This window comes from Syngnathus floridae, chromosome 5 (genome assembly GCF_059516105.1).
Source record: "Syngnathus floridae isolate MCC-2025c chromosome 5, RoL_Sflo_1.0, whole genome shotgun sequence".
Classification (NCBI taxonomy): Eukaryota; Metazoa; Chordata; class Actinopteri; order Syngnathiformes; family Syngnathidae; genus Syngnathus; species Syngnathus floridae.
The window spans coordinates 2,781,431-2,809,099 of NC_142417.1; the positions used below are offsets into that span (position 1 = coordinate 2,781,431).

Sequence of the window (27,669 nt, forward strand, 5' to 3'; positions counted from 1 at the left end):
CTGTTTCACAGCACCTCGGACAAGGCAAGCCGTTGTTAAAATGTCTGGACAGCAAAGGCCTGTGAAAGATGATCATGATAAGGCATCAGTAAAACACACCCACGCTTGTGATAAGATACACACACACACATACACACACTAAGACTAATGACATGGTGTCCCTTACGAGACTTTCCACACAGAGGTAGCCTGAATTCATAAACCGCGAGCACTTCTCTGCATTTGTAAGAGCGAAAATCATCCCTCACGTCTCACACTCGGTCGAGCAGAAACAAAACGAACACTTTTGACACAGACCAGGCGTAGTCATTATGCTCCATTGCCGAGGTCCTGTGAATCATCAATGCTGATTGGTTCGAATGAGACTTTACCTTGTTCTTTGCCACTGAACAAAAGGCCAAAAATCTCACAACTTCCAAGAATTGTGAAAAAGCTTTTATTCAAAAGCTTCTAACCGGTAGCTTGCAGGAAATAAAAATGGTGCACCACATGTTGTCACATACTAAGTGCATTCCTGTAGATTTTTTTTCTTCTTTTTGTAGTCACGATAATGCTCCCTCGAGACGACAGATTAAACAACCTTGTCAACGTTGAAACCCGATGTTAATTATTCGCCTCACATGCTGATGAGAAAAATGTCCGAGCAAGTGTAATTGTTTCGGAGAGCTCCGAGCATGTTTAATGATCTAACAAAATGCTGTCTTGTCTCTTTCTGTTTTCTTCTTTGATCATCGCCCGACGCCGCTTCCTGTCCTCCCTGCACCTTCCAAATCCTCAGGTAAGAAAAACTTTTTGGTTTGTCAGCTATGGTGGCAAATAACTGTAAAGGAGATATTCATCGTAGTCAAAAGTTTTGGGACAATGGTACTCTGACTAGTTTAATTAGATGGAATCCAAAACAAAAGGCATGTGTGGCTATTGTTTCCAAGTCTCGCTCTCTCTTACTCACGCTCTCTCACATCACGGTTGTTATCGCGTGACCCCCCGTGACCTTATGGTCTCGCGGGGGCAGATTTCCATACGTACAGCTCACCTCTCGCAGCCATTATAAACTCAGCGTAAGACACACTAGTGTAACTGCCGAATCCATTTGCCCTTTACAAAAACAGCAGCACCTACCAAAGAATGTTAATGCGGCCGATAAATTATGAACGTGTTTGATGCAGGGCCATGAAAAAACACGACAGCAACGTCAGTGAGCTATTTGTGTTTCTCCTGTGTGTCCCAATACTTTTGTCTTTGCGTTGGTTAAAACTCTATGATTAGAGTCAGCGGCTGTCTCCGATGTCTGGCTGTTATTTAACTGCATTGTATCGGGGCGAACATTATTTTGTAGTCTTGAGCCCCCCCCCCCCCGCCAACGCCAAATTGCTGCAAACTTTTGTGGCATTATTGAATCTTGTTCAATGACATCCAGCGGTGACTGAGGGATACACTTTTGTGATTGTCGCACAAATTGCTTTGGACGTGAATGGCGGTTCTCCGCACGCACACAGTCACACCGTCCTCCCCGGGGTGCGTTATGTTTTTGTTCCAGCTTATCCCTCCATCTAGTCGACTCAATTGTGCTGTTCAGTGAACAGTGAAATGGACTTAGCGGCTCCTCAGTACTGTCAGGTGTGTTTGTTGTCTGAAATAAATGAACAGATGGCTCACCCAACCAGCATGGGTCGTGTAGGCGATATGTGCGTGTGATGGTTTGTGAGTGGGAGTGGATTCACGTTTTACCAAGGAAGATGAGAGGGGGACTCAGAATCATGGAAAGTTTGGGCTGTTGCCCTCAGAGATCTGCTGGTCTCTTAGTCTTGAGATGGGTAGCATGTGATCCAGCAGGAACTCGGCAAGCAAAACATGATGATGACCAAATGAGTTCAACAGCACCCAATTTTACCAACAGCTGAATAAAAGGATATTAGGAAATAATTGAGAGGGGAAAAATATGTCTGGATACTGAATTGAAAGGTCTGCTACGACGTTACGTGGGAGTTTGAGAGACGCGGTGTTGTAATTGCGAAAAATAAAACGGGAGAGCCGAGCGGACGTTGACTTGCCTCAGACGTGAGATGAGAAGTCTGCTTTTAATGATGCCCGCTGCATGAGGGGCGAAAGCTAGCATGATTAGCATTCGTCATGTCAAAGACAGAGAAAAATCGCGTTCCGTCGCTTTAAATGGCACTCGCAACACAGATGGGAGATCGTAGAAACAGTAACAGGGAAAATAAAAACGAGGGAACTGTTATTGGAAGTCAACAATGACAGAAGACAGGAACAGGAACTGCAAATGCGGGACAGGAACAGCAAATTTAAGAGAAGGACCGCAATAGAGATCACAAAGTCAGGAACAGGAAGTTAGACACAGTGAAGTACAGCTAATCAAGAACTGGAGCAGCACTTTAATAAGAATATTTCAGGAACAGCAGGTCAAGGAAGCAAAAGTCAGGAACAGCAGGGAAGGAATTCAAGGACAGGAACATGTCAGCGATTTGCAGCAACAGGAACACCAAGACGAGGACAGGAACAGGAAGTCAATAACAGGCGCAGACACTCAAGGGCAGCAAGTCAGGGGCATAAACTAAAAGACCTTGTCAGGAACAGCTCCAAAAACGGGACTGTACAAAATATGGGCCAACATTATTTGCATACACTTTATTCATTATAAATAAATTAAAAAAAATGATGTCTAAAATTAAATGGAGGAAAGGTCAGAAGAGTCGCAACAGACGTTTAATTAGCATATGTAAACCATTCCCTTCCAGCTTTCACCTTTCTCCTCCTTTATTCTTAACCATCAGCCTTACATTTGACTTCCACTAGGCTTCTTATCGCTTCACCTTCTTTCTCCCCTTCTTTCTTTCTCCACCTTTATTCATTCTCTCTCTCTCTCAAAAAAAAAAATATATAGACTGTCTACCCATCTTTTTCTATTTTCCCTTTTTTCCCGGCCGGCTCTTACCATTTGCCCCGGTCCTCCGAACCTTCTCGCCTCTTCATGCTCGTCTTTCATCTTCCTCCCCCCTCGCACTCCATTCGTTCCCCCACTCCGTTCCGGTCGCTTGGCACTTCACTAAGAGGTTGTTGATGATATAATGGCACACTCCAGTATTTGAATATTTATGCAAGGGAGCGATGGAAAAGCGTGCGAAAGGAAGCCAAACGCGAGCTTGTGGGCCAAACACGGAAGTTTGAACAGCTTGCCAGGTGTGCTTTGTTATTCGGAGAAACCATTTTTCCCACTGCATGCTAACTACATGCGGCTCTAATGACACATTTGCTCAGTATTTTCCATTTTACATCAAAACATTGTGCATTTTAATGAACTGACAAAGCGTTGTGTCTGATGAGAGCGTACACCGATGCATCGTCGTCCTTAATAGCAAATTTGTTTTATCACGCCGCATTATATTTCAAATGCTCTCGTTGGTCCTTAATAAGAAATTTTGTTTATCACGCCGCATTATATTTCAAACGCCCTCGTTTTCACTTAATGTGAAGCATTAACAAGCTCCTCACTATACAGCAGAAAGTAAACTCGAGTCATTCTTGGGTGCATGACTTGCTTACTGTGCTGTATCTCGCATTCCTTTTATCTCTTTCTACTTGCAACTACAGGTCGAGTAATCCACTTCTTTTTAATGTCCTGAGGGGCACACAGAGGTGCTTTTATCCTCCTTTGCCAAGTAATGAACCACAACAAGGGATTACCTGACACTGTTTTTTAAGGTACAATGGGATCGCTTTCCCCAGAGGAAAATATGATTTTATTCCAGAAATTGCATTTGCACAAATAAATGTCTCTCTTTGGGGTCAGTACGTAGGAAACGGGAATAACTGGAACTGGGATAGCAAGTCCAAAAGCCGCAAAATGAAAACAAGAAAAATAAACCCGGGGAAAGCACGTCGGAGCCATTAACAGGAATTGGTAGAGCAAGTCAGCAAAATGAAAAGTCGGAAACAGAAATACAGAAAGTCCGAAACTGCAATAGACAGTGATCAGGACCTGGAATAGCAAGTCACAAAAATAATCTTCAGGAATCAGAAACAGCAAATCAGGAGCAGAAAGGACATGCCAGGAACGGCTAAATCAAGTCAGAAACAGGATCAGCAAATCAGGAACAAGAACACAAGCCAGAAACTGGACTACCAAGTCAGAATCAGAAACAGCAGGTCCTGATCATCTCAAGCAAGTCCGAGATAGTTTAAGACTCAGAATAGCAAGTTGAAAATGATAACTTAAGCCAGGAACAGCAAGTTAAGAACTGGAATAGTGGAATAGCAAGTTAGAAACAGGAAGAGTAAGTCAGGAACATGAAAAAGCAGGAACAGCAGGTCAGGAGCAAGAACAACAAGTGAGGGGCAGGAATAGCAATCCAGGAACATTAGGACGATCATCTGGAATATCTCCTGATACGATGGAATCAAAATTTCCATCAACGTTATAATAATATATCACCATGCTCTTCCTGTTCTGCGTCATCCCTCTCTTTGTTGGTAAACACTTTCTCCTTTAGAGCTGTTTGTTTAGCAGCATCTCATCTTAGACATCAAACATTGGCGGAAACCCCCCTGGAGCGTCCCGGCATCCTCAAAAGCCTAACAAGGTACACATGCAATGGGGAGGGTCTCCATAAATGCGCTCCACTGATGTGTTTTGGAGTCATATTTGTTTTGAAGTGTTTAAATGATTACAGATTACAATTAACGGAAAGTATGCGTGTGGACATTCCGGCTTTTTACGCACTTTGTTGCACTAACTTGTCATTAGCATCTCCATTCCGCACAGTTACACGTTGAAAGAGTTTCTCGCGAGCATCTCTTCGCATTCCCAGCCTAAAATAAACTTCCATCATACTGTTTGTCGTGCATTTTCGGTAGCCCGGGCCTCCATCTTAGTGTTTCATAAAATATGTGGTTAAAATTGCCTAATCATGTGTCAAGTATGGAGCCATAGCTACTTTGTGGCCATTTTGTGATGGCAATTTATTGTTATTTTTTCCCTATTGTGTTTAGTGGTTTGTAATAATGGCTTATATTCATTTTGATTTCTTTTGCCTTTGTTGCTAATTGACGGCTTTCAGTAGACTGCTGCTATTGTGTTCTTGACAATGCAACAAATGGCCGTATTTGTGTTGTACCTTGTCATTAGCATGTCAAGCAAGTGTTTTGTCGCTCCACTTATTTTATGCTTGAGTGTGACAAGTTGTCATTAATTACTTGTAGTTTTTGTTTTAAAACAGTAGTGTTGGAATGGTTTATCAATCTCATCAATTCAATTAAAATGTTTCCTGGTGTGATTTTCCCAGAGAGGTGCAAGTCAGGAACTAGACAATAATTGTTGTATTTTTATCATGAATAAGTTGCATATTTTGGACATAATGTAAATGTTCTTTCTTCCCAAAGAATTTCACCTTAACTCAATAATTGCCAGTCTGTTCCCCTTTGCCTTCATAAATCACCTTTTCTTTGCTTCCCGTCATCCATTGTTCTGATTTGTGTCTCATCCTTCTGCTCTGGCCTCCAAGGGCCTCGAGGTAGAATAAGTCAGCTCGAATGGCGGGAACAGAATTCCTTGATGCTGATCTAGCACTCTATCAGAAACCAGTGTCATATCTTCCCCTTAATTTATACACAGTACATTTATTTAAAAAAAAAAGACCCTGGTAATCAGTCCCAATTGTCCTCTTCTCTCGCCAAAGGTCACGCATGGCTTGGTAATTTCAGATTTTATAAAATGGTGACGGTGAATCTGCACCTTCTCTTTTTTTTCTCAACTTTAATGACAGAGAGCAGGTTTCAATGAAACTTGACAGCAAGGGCATGGTGACATTTTTGAATAATTGTCACAGAGTGGTTCCTTCACTGTAAATGTGTGGAGTTTTTTTTTATTATTGGAATTATTCAAATTGGAATCCAATTAGAAATGGCGCTAAACGACCAACTGGTGTTCACACGCGGTCGATCAATACTCAGAACAAAGGTAGAGTCCAAGGAACTCAGGGAAGAGCTCAGAAGGGGGCCTTGGATTTTTATCTATTTCATTTATTTATTTATCTAGATTCCACTTCTATTGCCAACACATTATATTTTAGTCCAAATCATTCCAAAAAAGGCCGGTGGTTATTATTCGTCATTGCTTGGCAGAAAATCTTCGAGAGGTCCATCTGTCAGGCAAAATTATGAAAAGCACTCTCATAACTTGGTAGAGGGAGGCATGTGTGTGTGTATAGACCAAGAAAAAAAAAGTTCATTTGGCAACTCATTTGTTATCATTTTATACCGATCATCCCCGCAGAGTTGGCACACTCCCTCCCAAATGCACCTCCACATCAAAGTTTCATAAATGGAGAAAAAGTCGGCGCTCCTCCTCCGTGACTCGTAAAATCAATTTTATGTGTCACACCTATTAATTTCCCTGTGTTTTTTTTTTCAGTCACTTTGGCATGAAATTAGCTCCCAGGCACGTTTTTAGCTACGTTGGTTTTATGTCACAGAAGACAAGAGGCCCACTAGAAGTAGAAAAATATATTTGAATGTCCTGTCCATTTATTTATCTATTTATTTATCTATTTATTTATCTATTTATTTATCTATTTATTTATTTATTTATTTATTTATTGATTACTTGCAAAGAAGCAGCTGTTTGGGAAAAGGCACCACATTCAAATATGCATGACATTCATGATCGTTCCAAATTTGCACTTGAATGGTTAAGGGGGAAAATACAAAAAGAATTGAAGTGGGGGGGGGGGGTTATCAAGGTCATCAATCATGCCCCCCGCTCACATGTACTCGCACTCATCTTGTCAGACATGCATTGTTGTAATTGGGTCTTGCCAGGTTATAAAAATGCTTGCTTTTGTTTTTTTTAATCTGTCCTCAGCAGAGCATGCAGCACCATTAATCACCGCCCCTCTTCATCTTACTCGGATTTTGTTGTTTGTGTCGGCGCGCGAGCTTTGATTGGTTTGTGTGTGTAGCAGACAAGTAGATGTGGAGGAGAGAGGGGAAAGAAAAACACTTGAAAGGCAAGGTGTTTGCTCGTAAAGCAACAGTAGAACGCCGTTCTGACCTTAAAAATAACAGCTTTCGGAATTACGTTGACGCTACGCTGATGCTACGCTGCCTCGTGAGGAGGAGAATAAGATCTGCCGTTGCCATGGTAACCCTTGATCACCCACTTATAATACCAGACCAGCCAGGACAATTATTAATTAGGCCCCGTCCACATGGAAATCAAGCTGATCTTTGTCTTATTCTTTGTTCAAATGTTTCCTGTGAATAAGAAATTGTAAAACAAAAAGAAGCCGGGAGCGTGTAGGCCTGACATTCCCGTGGCGGGCAAGCATCGTGTTAACAATAGCATCTGCGCTAACATCGGAGAACAATATATCCTCTAAGGATCCCGGATAATATAATTTAATGGATAAAGTACCAGCTGAGAAATTTACTGTAATTTCATGTTAACATTAGCCTGGTAGCATCTGGTTCTTCAGTGTTGGTGACCAACCAGAACCTTGCATTTCTGTCGTTGTTTTTCCTAATGAAATCCATCAGTAGCATCTTTAAATTCGAACTCTACAAACTTTTTGGTCAAGAAAATATGAAGGCAGCAGCTGCTCCACTTAGCTTATCCGCTCTCATTATACTCGCATCATTAGGCTTTTTTTTTTTTCTCCCCCCCCCCCACAGCACCGCCAATCTAAATTTATCATGGAATGTCACATTCACGCGCTCGCATTAACTCGCTTTCGCGCGCCTGTCCGATATCATTTCTCACACATGATGCTCGTCCATCATCCTCTCTGACGCTAACCCCCCGCCGTGACAGAGACTTTGTCGATAATTACACACAAGGAGAAGCACTTTGATTGTGGCTTTATTATATCTGTACAGGAACAACAAATGTCACATTGCTGTTGTTTAAAAATAGAAATGAGGGGAGTTGTTTGTTCCAAGCTCAAACTTAACTTAGCTCTGTTGCCATGTTAACAAAAAAATCACACCCAAAATGTCCTTCTTGTGTTGCGTTTGTGAGAAAATTGATGAATTTGTTGAACTCATGTCATGTACAGTACATGCCCTACTGGAGTGAGGGTGGATTTAAAATATCATCTTTTTCAAATGACCGCAGCAGACTGTAATGAAATATGTCAGCGCGGCGCCCTTGCAAAACACCCGACAGAACAACAACAAAAAAAAGAGCTTTTGTCCTCCCTTGACAGGAAAAATAATCAAAGGCCGGCTTTTTTTGCATAATCCGTCGCCGTGCTTGCATATCTTTTTACGTTACCAGAGCAGATCACGTTTAATTCACAATATGAAAGAAAAGAATGCAAGCATCAAATCGCTCAATAAATGAAAAATGTTCAACCAATGAACATCATAAACTATTTAACGTCTTAACTCTTTTCTTTTCGGTGAAGCGCAATAAAAAATGGCATCCTTGTTTTGATTCGAACAAATAATAATTAATTGAAGAAATTTTGGCGAAATGAATGTTTTTAAAGGACATTTGAAATCAAACAATCATATAATCGCTTAAATATTTTCTTTTTGAGAACATCAATAGTGTATATTCACCGTTCAAGCTCCATTAGTATCACACGCTCGTAACATTTCAATGGTTGGATCGATTATTAGCACTGCCTTTACATACTTCTAATTTCCAACAACACAAAAGAGGTTGGAATGCTCAGCTGTAGTCCATTAGCTCAGAGCTTACAAGACTCGGACACTTAAGAGGCCATTCATCAGCTATCTGACAGGAGCAACCTGCCCCAAACATATCCACTCATGCAGGGAGCCCCCACTTCAACTCCTGACCTCACCGTCCACCTGCACCGAGACCTTTTCATCATGTAGCATATCTTCTTAATGGCGCTGAGAAAAGTGAAATGTCCCACTCTGAACTTACTAGCTGCCATCTGCTAAGTGTAAATTTGAATCATATATGACATCATAGATATTCCATGGTAAACAACTTTTATTTGAATTTTTGAGATCTGCATCCATGTTAGTCCATCTAGGTTAAATAATCACTTTCCCATCCCCATTGCATAATTTTTGTTTGTATTTGTTTCTTTAAAAATCTCCCGTAATGACTTTTGGTGACTGGAAGGAGTTTAATCTTTGGTGAAATCTCAGTTCCCAACTTATTTGTGCCGTGTGACGACGAGCAGCATTGAATACAGTTGTCGACAGCTGAAACCAAAGCTAGCCTCATCCTGGTCAAACCAGACGATCAAGTTGAAAAGTTCACAGCTTTTTTTTTTTGCATCAATACACTCATACACTCGGAAAGATAGACCGTCAAGAAAAAGCAAACAGGGGCGGACGTCATTTGACCGCCACTACGCTGACCGAAAAGGTGAAGAGTTCAAATCTCAAGTGAACGAGCGACAAAGTCACTTTGTTTGCATGAGAGTCAGTCAGGGGGAAAAAAAGAGAGAAAGCAAAAGATGTATAGAGATGTTAAGAGGTTGTGGAGGCCGACCGCCTTGAGCCTCGGGGCTGCTGGTGCTGCATGACTGGGCCTTTCAGACCGGCCCCACACAAAGAGACACACTCAGGAGCGGGAAATAACAAGAGGTTGCTTAGTTAACTGGGGTCAGGGGGCAGAAGGTGAAGAGGCTTTTAAGTGTGTGTGCCCGTGTGTGGTTATTCCTATGAACCCAAACATCTGTTTTGGCAGCTGCACCAAAGGTCGTCGCCTTCAACATGTCCATATATGTTAGCTTTATCCACCTGATTTTAAAGGTTAAGGCTAAAGACGCATTCCAGAAAGTTGACAATTGAAGACCTCTCACTGGGTAATGTCTAATGGAATTCCACTCAGGGTAAGACCTAGTCTTCCTCAAGTCACTGCAAATGGTGTATAAAGAGCACAGTAAAAAGTACATTAGTGAGAAGTACACTTTAGTAAGCTGCTATATGAGATCAGGTTATGTACCATGAATACTAACTTTTCATTTTGGGAAGATGCATATTCACTAGCTGCTGTATTAATAATTTGAACCCCAATATGATCCCAAAATATTTGCATTTTAAACTTATTTTACAACATTGCCCAGTACAGATTCAAAAGTTTTTATTCGCCATGGTTGAGCAAGATTGGTACATCACAGCCTCTGTTCAACATTTAGGTGACTAACACTCAGGACGTGTGAAAAACGACAAATATTCTCAAACATCTTAAACTCCCAGGAGGGCAAGGAAAAACTCAAAACTCCAGCTAGGGGAAATAAAAAACCTTGAGAAGAGACCACAGATGGGAGGGTCCCTCTTCCAAAATTGATGATTTTATCCCTAAAAAAAAAAAAGCCAACTACTACTTTCCTATTAGCATTTTTAATGTTTTTTATTCATTAATAGACTGTAGACTCCCATTAAAAAATAGTACATTGGTAAATTGACTTAAGGCAGTTTGCATGGTGTGTTGTTGTGATATGAGATGATTGTTTAAATTTTGGTGGATTTTTGGGTACCATTTTCGAAGCAAATACTCCGACTCTATAAAAGCAGATGCCAATGTCATTAGCTTTATAAGAGAGCCTCGTAAAGAAAACGATCCACACCGCTGTTCCGTCAAATGAACTCTTCACCCTTCTTGTTTATATCTGGCCATGTGGTCCTAATACAACACATCCCTCAGCGATGTTACCACTCGAGTACCTAAAATCACAGGAAGACCCTCCTGGGTGAACTCAATCTGAACTTTGTTTACTGGCGCGTTATGCTACAATCTATCCCTAAAAAAAAATAAAAAAAACATGATTACCCACAGTGACTGTATGTCTTTGGAGAGAATTACACGGCAGCTCAGAATAGTCTGAACAAATGAATCACCTGAGATTGAACTCACAACCTCCACCCTCGAGTCGACAGAGCTACCGTTGTTTATCTCCTCCTCTGTGATTTCAAATGTGATTGTAGTCTTATCGACAGTAACGAGTGGTTTGCTTTGTTGATTTGACTTTTGGAAAGTATTGGAAACTAGGTCTGTTAGAGCTTGAAACTAGATTTTAAGGCTTAAATTGTGTCTCGCTTTTACTTTCAATGCATGGAATTTTTTTGCCTGCAGTATAATCTTGCATCTCGTTCCAAAATGGACGGTACGATTAATATTGGTGATAAAGAAAATGCGTGCAGTCTGTGATGAGGCTGACTGGGGTGATGAGTTTGACAGCTGTGTGAATTGAGAAGAGCAGTGGGACGAGGATACATCCTTGGGGTACCCCGATGCTGATAGTGCGTGTGGATGATGTCGTCTCCCCAAGCCTCGCCTGCTGTGTCCTCCTTGTTAACAAATTGAAACTTATGGGAGCTTTTATTTGCAGAAAAGTCCTGAAAGTTGTTTTTTTTTAAGCAGGTAGACTTCATATCACATTGTGGTGGTTAGTTTATTGTTATAATTTGCATTGATTGACATGTAGAGTGGTTTAAGGAGGCAGGGTTAGTAAATGAACATTTGCATCATTTACTCAGTTGACAGCTATTACTTTGCAATTTTGCAACATAATAGAAGAAAGCTCTTGAAGTGAAAACAAGCTATTATGCTGAATGTGATTGCCTTTTGGCTTCTTTAGAATCATTTCTTTATTTGCCTTGAATAAGACGTGCTGACAAGCTGAACACACAGCTTATCGAGACGGGAGGTTGACGGATTTACACAGTTGTTTATACACCCTTTTTTGCCAAACATCTCTATAGCGTCACAAATAGTCCAAAGTCCAACTGAATTGGCCTAAATCTGCCAATGTTGGATTTCACCGCTTAATATGCTTTGCGCGGCCCACACGGCCAGCCGAGGCCGCCGGCTTCTCATCATTCATCGCCGACGTGTGTGTGCGCATGTCGCGGCCATGCTGCGCAGCTTTGGGTCACATGTAAATGAGGTAAAATAGAAAATCATCCCACTGTGCCGCAATCTGTGCACGGCTTGTGCAGCGGCTGGCGTGAGGAGCATTCATTCTTGCGAAGTGATGTACCGGAGAAGTCAACACCCTCAAGATAAAATTTGGTGTCAGTCAAGCCAGTGTTGAGGAAGTTTTTTCATACATTATCAGGAGCATGTCAGGATTCCCCCAAATGATGATCGATCGGCAGGATGCCGAGTCCTAAATAGCCCTGGTTTGTAATATCTACCTTAAAAGTGGTTAACTCGATGTCTGTGGTGATAAAGATGAAAACATGGAAATAGCTGTGTCTGCAGTCTGTAGCTTATTTTATTTATTTTATTTTTTTTAAGTGGGGCGCCTGCTCATATTAACAAGATACAAGATGAACAGTGTGTGTGCGTACGCGCACCTGTGTGTGTGTGTGTGTGTGTGTGTGTGTGTGTGCAGAGGAGTCAGCAGGGGAGAGGAGCATGGTCAGTAATGTGTTTGTAATAAGGTCAGAAGCAGAAGTCCATTATAAAACAAAACCCCTTGAGGCTCTATTTATAGTGATCTAAGTCCGCGAGGCGAGGCCAGGGGATAGAGAGGAAGTGGGGGGGGAAAAGATGAGGGAAGACCACCAAGAGGATGAGGGCGGTGGCCAGAGGTGAAGGCTAAAGTTTTTTTCTTATTCGAGTATACATGCAAGTCGGAACATAGAGTTGCGTTTCTCAATGTACCGTATTTTCCGGACTATAAGGCGCACCTAAAAACCTAAAATTTTCTCAAAAGTCGACAGTGCGCCTTATAGTCCGGTGCGCCTTGTATAAGGACAAAGTTTTAAAATGGGCCATTCATTGAAGGTTCGCCTGATAGTCCGGTGCGCCTTATGGTAGGAAAAATACGGTAATATACTTTTAGATGTTAGTTTGAAAAGTTTTAAATAAAAAGTGTGCTAATATTCACGCTCAAAAATGGAGCTGTGGAACATGTCGGGCATCGTCGTCAAGAAGTTCTGGCTTCACAACTCACGCTTTTGGAATTGTTCTTCCCAATGCTTGGGTAGATTTTCTCCAGGTGTCATGTTCATATTTGGTAACTTAATGGAAGACTCCACCAGGGCTACATTTTAAAATCCACAGCTGAGACAATCATTTGTAGATAAGTAGAAACAAAACACAAGCAATCAAAAAAAAGCAAGATCATACAAGATCAAAAAATATTGTCTCGACAATTCAAGACAATTTACTGAGTAGATAGCATCATACAGCTATGATCAGGCACAAAAATATTATCAGGGCATTGAAGAGGCAGCAGCGGGTACGAGCAGATCAAATTCGGGCCAACTAAATACTGCGATAAATGGCATTATCAATTTTGGATGAGCGCCAGTCGGGACTCGGTCTGGAAGGACCTTAGTTGGCAAATACTCTGGCGAAGGCTCTGCCAACTCTCACACATCATGTCCTTTTGCATTTGTTTTTCTTCCACACACAACTGGAGCTCTGAAGCTGCGACTGCATCGATGTGAAGGATCCATCCATTTATTTCCATCCTGCTTGTCCTAATTTTCGTTGTTGGTCACTTGAGACTGTCCCCGGATTTCAGGATGATTTAAGTTGAATGTTCGAACATTGAATCAGAATGCTTATGTTGAGCACCGAGCTAGAACCGGATAGTAAGCCAGAACATCTCAGAATTTTCAGATTTCCACAAATTGACGACAGATTCTTTTGAAGCCCGACAGAAAATTCTGTTTATGGAGTCATTGGATTTGATAGAGGACAGAAAGATGGTGACGTATCCTGATTTAGTGCCAAAGAGACAAATGGGAATACGGTGACTCACTTCACCTGTACTTTTAATAAAGTTGTCAAGGTCGACATTTTCTGTTAAGAAAAATCAGCAAAGCTGTCAAATGTAAGGAAGAGCTGCTGAGTCACGGCTTCTTCTCTAGGGTCAGGTCGTCGCTTGACCCTCAGCTCTGTGGTCGGTCCTCGCAGGCCGCGACACTCCTTTTGGGGGGGTCCATCTGCTGAATATTCCTTGTTCCCGTTCGAGTAGTTCAACCTCAGGAACGGCGGTGAGACGGCAATCGAGCAGGTCTGTTTTTCAGCTTTGCCAACCTTTCTGGTTTACAAGTCTTTGCAGCTTTTTGCGGTCTAAACGAGGAATTTTCGATTGCTTCTCTGTGGGAACACCGTGTCCCGCGAAAAATAAGAGGAGGAAGTATTTGTGAAAGTAAATGTGAAAATGGATGTCAATCTCAGGTAGGCTTTAGATCATGGAGAAAGTGCTTTAGCAATTCGAAATTCCCGTCAGGAGCTGAATGTGAATGCTTGGAGAACCATTCATCTCTTCCTTAATGTGAATCACAATGAAATAAATGGAGGACTTTGAAAAAAATATGCCAAAGAGTGGATATGACCAGAATATGGATATAGGGTTAGGGTTAAGGTTAGACTTTCACAAGAAATCGTCATTTCTTTTCTTGATTTTTCTTCCATGTACGTTTTAACCCCGCAAATACACACGGCGAGCAAAAGTCACGAAATAACCGGAAAATAAATCACGAGTGTTTTCTTATGCTAACAGTCAAGCGGCCTGCAGGAAAAGCAGACAACACCATGCTATACCTCTGAAATTAGGCCAGTGTTTTGATATGCCTATGCGCTGCCCCGCGCCGACTGCCTGCATTAATATGGATTGCGAGCTGTGATAGTAGAACATGAATGAAAGCGAAGCCTTGCTTTTCCCGCAGGCCTCGGGATAAGGGAGACAGAATCCATCTGGAAGATAACATTACACAGAAACTCACACAAGTTTGTACCCCCACAAGCTTACATGGGCCTATGCATTTCAATGAGCTCCTCCATCTGCATGCGGATGTGTCAGCGAACGCGTGTGTGGCAAATGTTCATGTCGAAGCAACCAAATGTGTCACAACAGCAGGTAAACCTTTCAAACCACCGCAATTATTGTCTTCGTTCACTTATCTGTAGCTCTCTGTTTTCCTTTGTTGCGCCGGCCTTGGGACGTTATTACGGTATTATTCGCTTCAAGGGACACTTTTTCCGCACGAAAAGGCGCACTGGATTATAAGGCGCACCTTCAATGAACGGCCCATTTTAAAACTTTGTCCATATATAAGATATATACATTTTGCCCACGGGCCGGACTTTGGACATGCCTGCTGTAGTGGCTCAATATTGCTCCATATATAAGGCGCACCTGATTATAAGGCAGCTTTTGAGAAAATTGAAGGTTTTTAGGTGCGCCTTATAGTGCGGAAAATACGGTACTTTGACAAATGTGGAAACGTGGCGTGTTGAATGTCATTTTGTTTATTTGGAGACTGGATATTTGCATTTCATTGTATAGTTTTTATACATTTATCTTGAAGGGTTGTTTTTGGGGGCCTTCTGTACAAAATGTGTATTTTATGCACAAATCCAGATGGGTCGACCATAGCAATAAGCAGATATTTTGCATTAGCCGACCAGTAAGGGCTTACAATTTTCAGTTCTCTGTTGGGGACATATCTGGACATGTAGCTAAGTGCTAAGACATGTTCTTCCTTCATGTAACACTCGGCGTGAGCCACGAAAACCAAACAACTGTCACACTGCCTACCTGCGATTGCCCACGCGTCAGCTGCTTCTCAAGAGAAGTACACGTCCTCCTTCTGCCAAATTGAGAAGATAATCCCGTATTCCAGCTTGTCAAATTAACTGAATAAAAATAAGGACAGCCGCCGCTCCGGCTGATTCCACGGCGCCATTAGAGCTATCAAATTGATCTGGTCTCATGACGTTAAATATTCATTCCAATCATTTAAGTTGATCGGCTGGCGAGACAAGCAGCCACTTGGCTAATTGAGTCACTCCGACAACTCGGCTGCATATTAAAAACATATTGTCGTCTCTCGTCACCTTCTGCTGCTTAGTGGATGTTGTTTTTGGAGATGCTTTATTGGATTAGTGGAATTAACCTTGAGTGGATGTCGTATGAGCGAGTGGCTGGCATTTTGCATCACGTAAGAATTATAACAACATTAATGAATAGTTCATTTTTCCAACGTGGCAAATGCGGTCATTAAAAATGGAAGTTGTAAATGTGTCTCTCCCAATACAGCCTAACACTCTTTTCCCGACCAAATTACAATCTGGTATTCATCAGGCGGAATTCGTTCCTATTTGATCAGTCCAATCACATTTAAAGCCACTACTCGGATGACTCCAATTATTTTGTCAAACTGACAGCCACTCTCACGCTTGGAAGCGCTGCACACGGGGGTGAAACTCTTCCTCGGAATACTAAAGGAAAAAAAAAAAAAAAAGCACCTGAACGCTTTGTATGCCTTCATGAGGCAAATAAGGGAACAAGCTTTTCCAATAGCTCGTACGGTCATAGGCAAGCATTTGCATTTATGCATAGACCCGTCCGTTTTTATAAACATATGCGATTTGATAGACTTACAGTATGTCTGTTTAAAAATGCATATATTCCTTGCCACACACACACAGACTCACACTGCTTTAAAAACTAATATGCACTTTGACGCCGGGCTGACCCGATAACTCGAAGCAACGCAGCCTTCAGAATGATAATGAGGTAATAACGGGAAATATGCATGTATGTATGAGGGCTTTATATTCAAATTGTGCAGTTGCCTTGATTGGATAAATAGCGTAAGCTCTGAAGTTGAACAAATTTGGGTCGTACCAGTCCAACCAGGGAAGGGGGTCCCTGAATATGCCCACCTGGGAGGGGGGCATTCGATGCGTGGGGGCTCATGTGACCACAAGGACCATACGAAATTAAAGTGTAATCACTCAGCCACTACAGTAGGTGGCAGTGGTGCTCTCATGTATCTATTTATACTTTGCTTCAAGTTGATCTATATTTTTGCGGTTGATAGGAATGCAGTTATCGAGAGATGTTTTTTGTGTGGTCAAAAACATTTACAATGTGTTTTAATCGTTTTAAAGATGTTTTAAGCATAGTTAAAAAAACGTAGTCTTTCTATAGCGCATATTTTGACCTGTGGTTTGGAACCTATTCCAAAAATATTAATGGGTAAAATCAATTTTGTCCAAATTATAAGCTGATTATATCCAATAGACTTGTTTAGTTCCAAATCCGACCCCCCTGCCCTCTTTCACAAACCATTGATGGCATTGTGTTCAACCTCCGAAGATCCACTGCCTTCCCTTGAACTTTGACGTAGCTCCCAATGGAACAAACAGGAGAAGAGCCTGGAGGTGATTTATAACGGGGAGGGGGCTGGGGGCGGAGTCAGGGCATACAAATCAAGTCAATGGCGGACTTTGGTGAGAGTGACAAACGACGTAACACGTCATGCGTCTTAATACTCCGTCTCCTTATGTCTTCTCGAAGCGGGATTCGGACTGTGTGGCCCTTATAAATCCAGTTGTAAGCCCACCATGTCACGGTCAATGAGAGCCGGAGACACACGGCAGCCGTCGCTGTCTGCTCCCATAAAGGTGCCGGCTTTTACATCCTGCTACTATTAATTGCTTCGGAAGAAGCCCTCAAATCCTGCCAGGTGTTTAATTGACTATGACGAGTAACGGGTGCTGCTTGCCGTCTTCGTCTTCTGCCGTTTGACCGTCATGGCTGGACAGCCCAGGCTCACACTATGATCTTGTGCGTGTGAATAAGCACATTGTTGATTTGTTAAGAATGTGGATGCTTTAAATGGAATTTTTCATGTGTTGCATCGTTTCAAGGTTTTGCTATCTTTCTTCCGCAAGGCAGTTGTTGGATTTTAAAACATACCTAGCTCAAAAGTACAAAAGAACCTGAAGAAAAAAGGTGAAAGATACCTGGAAGCAATAGTTTACTTTCTATTGATTTCATTAGCGCTTGTGAATGCCTCTGACATCGCAGACTGATTACATGCTGTGAATGTGATTTGTTCTTTGGCTTGAAACAACAAACCAAAATGGGGAAAGAAATCCTCAAGTAAAAGAGGCTTAAAAGTCCCAACCAAGCACCGTATTTTCCGCACTATAAGGCGCACCGGATTATAAGGCGCACCTTCAATGAATGACCCATTTTAAAACTTTGTCCATATATAAGGCGCACCGGATTATAAGGCGCACCTTCAATGAATGGCCCATTTTAAAACTTTGTCCATATATAAGATATATACACTTTGGACATGCCTGATTATAAGGCGCACAATTGAGAAAACTGGAGGTTTTTAGATGCGCCTTATAGTGCGGAAAATACGGTATTCAGTAGGAAGACTTATTAGGCGCCTGTTCTAAGACCACCATTAAATCAGCATTAGCGTGATAAAAGGCTGCTAATGATCGTATTTGATCATATTTTCATATGATGAGACATTTTGGGAGTTGTGGTGGATTCTCAGGCAAAAGCAGGTAAACAAAACCTACTTGCGCTTCATAAGCATGAACATTTGAATACCATATACTTACACTGCTAATGTTGTGTACTAATAATGGGAGTCAGCGATATTGTCTCGTGCTTCTGCAAAGGTTTAAAGTTTTGAGTGACAACCACGATTGACATTTGTGTAAATGATCGCCATGTAAAATGCCAATCACTGCACGATCAGTCACTAAAAATTAGTCGGCCAGTGATTCATTTTTGGATTTGTGTTAAAAGGCCATTCAAATGAATTACCTGAAAAACTAGGATACAACGGGGACGGCAATTTAATTAGCAGTTCACATCTTCTGTGATACCAATGATGTTTTTGTGCGTTTAAGCATGCCTATGTATGGCAAACATATTTCTGCATCTGTTGTTGCAGCTGCTGCTAAGACATTAAGAGCTATGATCTCGCGAGTCACCGCTTGCACCTCGATACGTATCTTACGTCGTCACTCAAGACGATAACAAGGTCCTGGCCTCTTCACGGAAAGACACACACATGGCTACTCGCCAGCATGTGGCATTTTCACCCTATTTGGCCGTGTTGCGCCTGCTTTCCCTCCTAGATTTATGGATGCCTGGAATTCCTCTGTATGAACCCGATGGAAGCATCCTGTTAGTGTAAATCCTCCAAAATGCCATAAATGAAAATTTGTGTTAAGGTTCAAACCATAGGTGTCAAACTCAAGGCCCGGGGGCCAGATACGGCCCGCCACATCATTTTATGTAGTCAGCGAAGACAAATTGTGCATCAAATTTGTGTAGAATTGCAAATTGTCTTCACTTTTAATATATTTTTTTAAATATTTGACCAGTTTTTACTCGTCTGATTTGTTTTGTAGCTTTTACTGTATATAATATGAGGTGCTCATACATTTATTTATCATAATGGCCCTCCGAAAGAAGCTATGACAACAATGCGGAAAAAATTAGTTTGACACCCCTGGTTTGAACTATTAACTCATTGACTGCCATTGACGGATAAAAAGATCTATTGTAACTGGGTTGGCGGTATATTGGTTAATATAGGTAATTATGGACATTTGTTGGGGGGAAGGGGACGCTATTACTCGCAGGCGGGGTGTTACTTTCAGTAGGAGTGCTTCAAAGGTATTTATGTCAGTCAGGGTTGCTTACTGATAATACCTATGGGCATTCGCCAACACAATCAACAGAGCATCATCAGTCAATTGTAGCCCATCAATCAGTAGCTAATACATCAATTGAAAGTCTGCCTATAGCTTAAATGCCAGTTGACATTCATTTGTTCAATAGTGTGTAGAAGGAGTACATTAGTAAGCATTATCTCTATGGGAAGTGTCTTCGGAGAGGACTACATCAATCTTTGTCATTTGGCAATGTGCCTCTTTTCATTTAAAAAGTATTTCTGTCATATAATGTCAATAGTAGTACACCTGCTTTAAATACAGTATGTCGGATATCTTTAAATTGGGGGTCAATACTCGACATTGTCAGAAGGGGCATGCAAAGTCAGTAGACAGTATGTCAATAGGCTCTTTGTCAGATGGCACTTAAGGAGTGTGTCAGTAGATATTTCTACGTCTATTGGAAGTAGATCAGTAAGTTCTACTCGAGTGATCGCTGTCTCGGTAGGAATTATATCGGGTTGAAAGAACAAAGCAGCTACCGTCGCTCTAAGGTCGGATCAGATGTACTTGAAGCCATTTTCATACTGATCATCATTGAATATCGTCGTTCAAGACTGAAGCACTGTAGGTGTTACATCAGTGAATGAGAGTATCATTAGCCATATTGTATGTACATTTGTTTGTCAGAAGATCCACTGGTTTTTTTGCTGTTGGTATGTATGTCTGTCAGTAGATTGAATGACATCACGAAATGTACAATCATCGTCAGTTGTCGGACACACTCAAAAGTCATCGGCCGCGGCTGATGCCTCAATAGATGTTCCCGATATTTATCGGTCATGTTCCGCAAGGTGTTTTTGAAGCGGTGCCACGAGCGAAGGGATAAATGGAGGTTTCGGGTTCCCCTCCCGGCACAATATTTACAAGGTACGATAAATCGAACCGGAGGATATTGTTCGGCTGCAGCCATTCATTATTGATGATGGCGTTCAGGCCAGACGTTTATGAGCTGGGCTGCGAGGGTGTGTAATTCACCCGCTTGGGGTGGTGGGTGGGGCGTCAGGAGAGAGGAGCCGCCAGATAAACAAGTGGAGGATTGACGACTTGAGAGTGAAACGGAAAAAAGCCAACGGGCGGGTTGAAGGGGCCGAAAAACGGAATGACGGGAGCTCAAAGACAAAGGGAATTGCGTATCAATTCCTCCACCTATTCCATCTGGCCTGTTTCTCGGGCTATCGTGTTTCCTTTACCAATCAATAATTTACAGCTGCCACGATGGAGCAATGAGCCCCCCGGCGCAGAATGACAGATGAAGATGACAGTGAGCGTTCGTGGAAGCTAGCGGAGCCAAAAACGGGAAGGGTGCCAGGAGTGATGGAAAAATAAACAATGCACATTGTCATAATTACAGGTGTTAAATGTCACGAATATGTAATGGGGACATATTATGGGAAGGTTATTTTTTGTTTGTTGGGTCTATTAGGTGCTTGCCCACCTCACCCATCAAGTCTGAAATTATGCAAAGTGTGCCTGGTAGAAAACTGTTCACATTTTGACAGACTCATTTTAATATTTTTTTTTTTCTTGTCCAGAGGTCAAAAGTTGTGAAGCCCCTTTGGAATATTGTGATCGTAAGTTATAGAAATAAACTTGACTTAATAGTCATCTAGATCATCTTTTAAAGTGTGCATGGTTTTGGAATGTTGATCCTGGCAAGCAAAAGAAAAACATCAATTCGGATTTGTGAGGTAGACCACTTTAGTTCCGTGCCGCTCATCTTAATCATTTTAAACAAACATCATAAAGGCCTTGCATAAAAATTCATTTCATTCGCCGCTGTCAACAAAGCAAAGAAACCCTCAACCGTAAATCCACCAATGGGAAAAACTTTTTCTCCGACAGATAATTGAATTATGGTGCAAAAATGTCTTCCAATTTTCCCTCCTGTCAGAGAACTAATTAGAGAGATGGTGGGCTGGGAGAGCGTCAGCATGCTGGCATCAAAGTGGAGGCGGCCTGCTCAATTCTTCTTATTTTTGGTGGTGTTGTTTTACCTAAGCTGCTTTTACTCCTCCGAGCCCACGGCGACTGCCGCCATTGCCTAAGATAAGAACGCAAACCGAATTGAAGATCACGTGTGTGTGTGTCTTGTGAAATGCTGTGTGTTGTTGTTGACACGTCCACCTCCACTTGTAATCCTCTCGGCGTTGGTGACCTTGACAAGCTATCGATTGTGGATGCGGGTGAAGGAAAAGGACACAAAAGGAGTGAAAGCAAGATTTCTGAGATGTTTCTTTGTTTTCACCCCTCGCAGCGCGAGAAGATGACGACTTCTTGAGCCTCAGCGAGCTGCCCGAGACGTTCCCGTCCGACCCACCCGAACCGCTGCCGCACTTTCTGTTTGAACCCGACGAGGGCTACATCGTCAAGAACAAGCCCGTCAATCTGTACTGCAAGGCCACGCCCGCCACGCAGATCTACTTCAAGTGCAACAGCGAGTGGGTCCACCAGAAGGATCACACGGTGGAAGAACGTGTGGATGAGAACTCAGGTGAGGAATCTTCCATACGTAGCATGAAAATCAAGGCTCTACATTTACAACTAATATTGGCATATTTGTTCCATTACTTTGTATCATTATATTTATTAGAATTTCTCTTGCCACGCGGCTGAGTATGTTCAATCAGATTTTGTCCAATCAGATTTTAGTTTCTATCTGTTGCCATGACAGAATCAATATTCGATATAACTATATTAGCAAAAGGACCGTTTCTTTGTCAGATTTAGAATTTGTAATTATCGTCTCTCTTCATTCTCAACAATTCTTTCATTAGTTGGTAGTAGTAAAACATCATTTTATGTCATCTTTCTTCAACCGGGAAGTAGCCAGTTAGTTAACATTCATTCAGCTAACTAATATACTCCACATTTGTTCACTTTTGTGTGACTTTGCCATTTGGTGTTTATGAGACAACACAATTTTGTCCCTCACCCCAAATTTAAATATTTTACTTTCCTGTTTTGTGTCATCCTCCGTGAACTAGCAACTAGCCTGCGAACAAACTTTTATTGGTTTATTTTCACAATTTGGCTGTTGTCCCCATTCCAGAATAAAAAAAAACGGTTCAGTCCTGTGATCTTACATAATCTCCCGTGCTGGACAAAGCTCTGCTGTTGCTGCTGTGTGGTTTCACAGCAGAACCTGCTGGTGCTTTGTGCATCATTTAGTGTCCCGGTTGTGTTTGTGGGTTAACCAAGCCAAGACAGGAAGTGAGCCCAGCTTGATGTTTCCACTGATTCAGCTGTCAGTCGCACTCACACACACACGCGGCAGAAAGAATGTTCTTCTTGCTGTTTTGAGTCCTCTTGTGTCACATGATGATTTAAAAGGAGACAAAAGTATGTGCTTTGGTAGACACCGTTAAGCTGTAGATCATCGTCGCTCAAGTCTTTGTCCAATGGGCTTCATGCCTGTCTTTCCCTCCCACCATTTTTTTTATAGTCTTCACAAATATGTGTGAATTTGTGTGATCCTCCCATCAGAGATTGTATTGAGGAGAACAACAAGGGAGCCAGATAAATATTTGGAGAAATGAGACGATCAGTACTTGTTGCCATCATTACATAGTTGGCAATTCGTCTGAATAATTACCATCACGACATGTCCCCTTTGTGCTTTATTTTTCATGTGGATGGAAATTTAACTCAACTTTAGTGACGGATAACGATGAGGAATTCTAAATTCTCACAACTACCTGTTTTGTAAAAAGCCATAAAAATATAACCGGAGGTTCTCGGAACGACACCGACTGTAAAACGATCACTTCTCTCAGAGTGTTAATCAAAACTGAACATTATCTCTTTAAAGGCAGATTTTTTTTTTTGGGATCTCTTGAGATTTGTGTGTCTCTTCATTTGCAAAATCTTAATTGCCCATCTTATTATGCGCACCCAATTGAGATGTGTCCAAAAAAAGGAATCATAATAATAGCTGGATGACAGCCAGCATGCTGCATAATCATCGCTGCAGTCTTTTGTGTTGTTTTTTTTTTTTTCTCCGAAACCTCCGCCGCCTCTTCCTCATCTTTCAGCATTCATTCCGAGCATCGTCATGCACCTGCTCGTCATTTATTATTCACCCCGTCAGACTCTCGTCGGATAACCCGTGGATACGGCTTAGCAGCTGAGGCTGCCACGTGTAGACGATGAATCTAGATATAATTCGATCAAAAGTTGGATTAAATAAGCATCAAGCAACGCTTGATGCTATGTTAATAAAAAAGTGGATTAATCGCGCGCTCGGCTGGGCAGCGCTCGGGTTGCTTAAGCTCCTCTGGTACATCCTGATCATCTAGCGACTCTTTTCTGTTTTTTTTTTTTATCCTCGCATTTTATTTTTGTATGTACTATTTTTTGTTTGTCACTTGACACATCATTAGGCACACCATCCACAAGATAAAAGTCCGATTTTACAAAGAAAAAAAAAGATCAGGATTGGTAGGAAGGTCAAAGTGAAGAGTAGCTCCCTCGATCGTGGCTAACTACATATATACAATTAAGTTTCTTGTTTTAGATGTTAGATTCAGCAGGTCTTTTTAATTTTGTGTTTGATAAGAATTTAAAAGCCCAAAGTGAAAGTTGCAAGTATGCAAAATTTGACTTCACCAGGTTGCTGCTGAAACATAATCATCGACAGGTAGGCGAGTCGATGCCTTCAATTGCATGAATTCCCCGTGACCACCGAAGCCCCAACGGCTGTGCTTGTTTTCTCCTTTTCTTCCCACTCATCTCCTTATCATGTTTTCCTCCTCATCCCACATTTCTTCCCATTGGTTGATTTTGATGATCCGTGCATCTGCTGCCTCTCCGCTGCCAAAACCAGCAAGCGTGCTAATTCCACGAGAGGCCGGAATTCTTCGATGACGAGCCTCGGCATATTTAAGATGCTTTTTATTCCGATTTTTTTTTTTTAACCAATTGTATTCATGGGAGGCGATGGTTCATGGAGGCAGAAGGAGGTGAGCCGCCTTGGTGCTGTCGTCTTGCCGGGCAATGGCGGCTAACTAAAGCCGCTGTTGCGTATGGCGGGCCAGCTGGTCACTTCCTGTTCCTCAGCAACAGCCGGCACAAGACCTCCAACTGGAGAGGCAACCCGTTTTCCTCCAGATGGATTTTGAATACAATTATCATCCAACATGTTGGATGAAAACGTGCATATGTCTACGCTTAAATACACACATACTGTCCGTGTTTGCCTTCAATTTTGACTTTAATAAGTATAAAATCATGCTGATTGCAGATTATTTCATTACGTTTTTGCATTGTGGCAAATAAAGATGTATTTTTCATAATTGCCATTTAATGCTTTTGGATTTCCTTCCTTCAAAAAGTCTTGAAGTGCTTTCCTTTTTTCATAATTGCCATTAAATGGCTTTGGATTTCCTTCCTTCAAAAAGTCTTGAGTTGCTTTCTTAGATAGCCGTTGATGATTTTTAAACTGCCTTCGAGAAAAAGGTTTCCATTCACTCCATTTATGGATTATATTTTATTCATTGGTTTTCAAGGAAATTTCTTTGATATTCTAAAACAAGAATCTCCTTCATCACACGGGCAAAGCACCATCTCCATGACCTCGGTATATCTCCATTAGCATGGAGTGGACTAATGACATAAGGTGCGCTCTCATACTTACTTTGTCTCCATTAGTCACTGTGTGAATTATTAGCTTTGACCCGCATTTTCTCATTCGCACACTCGCACACAAACACACAAAAGCCTTAAGTATTGGCTGGGGTGATTTGTGACCTCCTTTCCTCCTTTGCTGCCATCACACTTATTGATTTCTTCTCATCTTTACCTTCTCTCTCGCTCTCTTCCTGTCAATGTTACTCGTCTTCTCTGCGCTTCCTCTTCCCCCCATCACTCCCACTTGACTACTTTCGTGCATCTTTTAGCCCCCCCCCTTATCTCTTACCATCATATTATTAATAACCTTCACGATTTACAGCGCCATTACTGTATGTTATAATAAGGGCGTGTTTCGATTGGCGTGTTCTGGAATGTCCTGCTTTGCTGCTACATTAACACACAAACAAATATGTGTGTGTATGTATATTCAAACATGGCCTGGAAGGAACGGTATTGATTGATCAGTGTCGGAGTGGAAGAGCGACATGGCGACAAGCACGCATGGACGCTCACACAGACGCACACGGTGGGAGTGTTCACTTGGATACGGTCCGTTGACTTGCTTGTATCCGTGTCCCAAGCGGGTTCCTCGCACAGACATAAATGTCACGATGTCTCTTTTGGTGTTGTCGTCGTCTTGTCTTTGTTTGGCTTTTTTATTTTTTTTTTTTATTTTATTTACCGCTTGTCCTTATAAGGGGTCACGGGTTGCTTCGGCCGAGAGGTGGGGAGTGCCGTGCACTTGGATGTCTGCCAATAGCAGGACACATATAGAAAAACGACTACCTCACGACTATTTGAAGCAATCAATTGACGTTGTATGCTATGCATGGTGTAAAATGCGGGCGAAAAGCAACGGCAAGAAAATATAAACGCCACACAGGAAGGCCGCCGGAGCCCGGATTAAAACGCATGACCTCTGAACTGTGAGGCAGATGAGCGAACCAGACGGCCATCGTGCCACCCTGATTTATTTTCTTTAGCATGTTGATCTTAGACTTTCTTCACGTGATGTGATTTTTTCTTTTATACAACTGGACATTTTTAATAAAAATGTATTTGTAATTATAAATAAATCAATAATTAGATAAATACATAAAGACATAAATAAAAATTAAATAAAAAAATAGATAGATAGATAAAACAAATAAATAAATACATAAATAAAAATTAAATAAAAAAATAGATAGATAGACATAAATAAATACATAAATAAAAATTAAATAAAGAAATAGATAGATAAATAAATAAATAGATAGATAAAACCAAGGCTGTAAAGGCTAAAGCATTAACTTTGGAAATTGTTTCCGCCATTTGATTAACAGCTGAAAAGCGCATCAGTGGTTCTGGCTGTTATTCCTGTGAGTAAACCAATACAAAGAAAGCCATCGCGATCACTTCATCAGAAGAATAAAGTCACCTGGAGATGAACAAATGGGGGTTGTTTAGACGAAAGTGGTGTGTTGTTTTCTTTTTCTTCCTTCTCTCTGCTGGGGTTAACTTTTGCATTGTCTCCCTCTGCGACACTGACAAACTACTTGGAACAAACATTGAGATATTTTTTCCCCGGAGCCGCCTTTGTTTCTTTTTGCCCCCCAAAGACACGTCTGTTTGACCTGTCACTTTTTGAACGTGCCAAGTGCTTTATATCCTCCGCTTTCCTTAAAGTCTTTTCAAGAGCACCGAGCTTTAAAACTCTTCCTTATCACTTCCGTCCTTAACATAACGACTTCCATTCGACTCGACTCTGTCTAACATCTCTATTTTTTTTTTTGCCGTAGGTGTTTGATAGCTTTACCGCTCTCGCGCGCTCTATCAGAAACGAAGGCAAAAGTGCTGTCAGCGCTTATTCACCCCGTTTATTCAACTTTAACGTCTTCTATTTTAAGTTTTGGGGACGATTCTCTCGACTCTTTTCAATGCATGTCGGCATCAGCATCCATCGTCGTCCTATCTTAAAGTAGAAATGCAATTTTGTTCGCATTTTGAAACGACTCCCAGGAGTCTCGCTGAAAGCTCCTTGACATTATCCTGTCAAAATATACCAAGGATAAGGAATTATAGCACACTTAACAACACTTGTCACACTCGGTGGCAGGTCTGTCACCTGCAAATGCCGCGTACAGCTTTTGTTAGCATGAAGCCTTGTTGAAAACCGACTGCAACTACTTAGAAAGAAAAAAAAAAAATCTAGAGACTGTTTTTGTGTCGGAAAAGTGACTCCTGGAGACTCACTCCAAAGCCAGAAATGGCCGTCCATGCTTGTCCAGACTGCAAATGAATGCAAAGCCATGGATAGATGGATGGAAACTTTAATGCTAGACTTGAGAATATTTTCCACATTCTTGACACTCCGAATACCCCGAAATTGTATCATTGTACATATTTGTATTAGCCTAACGATGCTTACCTTGAGGGATTTGTGTCAACAAAGGATGCGATGTTTGATATTTGCTTTTAATTTGGAAAATACTGATCAACATTTTTGACAAATTTCTGACGTTACAGCGCGAGTCATGATTTTGATAATCGTTTATTTGTATTCTTGCTCTATTCTTTTCTAATCTTGTTAA

The 27,669-nt window shown here is 41.6% G+C and overlaps 1 protein-coding gene across 5 annotated transcripts in view; it reads left to right on the forward strand.

The window, feature by feature from the left end:
- Window positions 1-27,669, forward strand: part of LOC148397413 (netrin receptor UNC5C-like) — a 142,896-nt gene that overhangs the window by 70,111 nt on the left and 45,116 nt on the right. For all 5 annotated transcript variants that reach the window (XM_088375900.1, XM_088375899.1, XM_088375903.1 and 2 more), the window contains one exon: window positions 21,723-21,959. In XM_088375900.1, coding sequence (XP_088232026.1) covers window positions 21,723-21,959 — 237 coding nt within the window. The remainder of the gene's footprint in view (window positions 1-21,722; window positions 21,960-27,669) is intronic.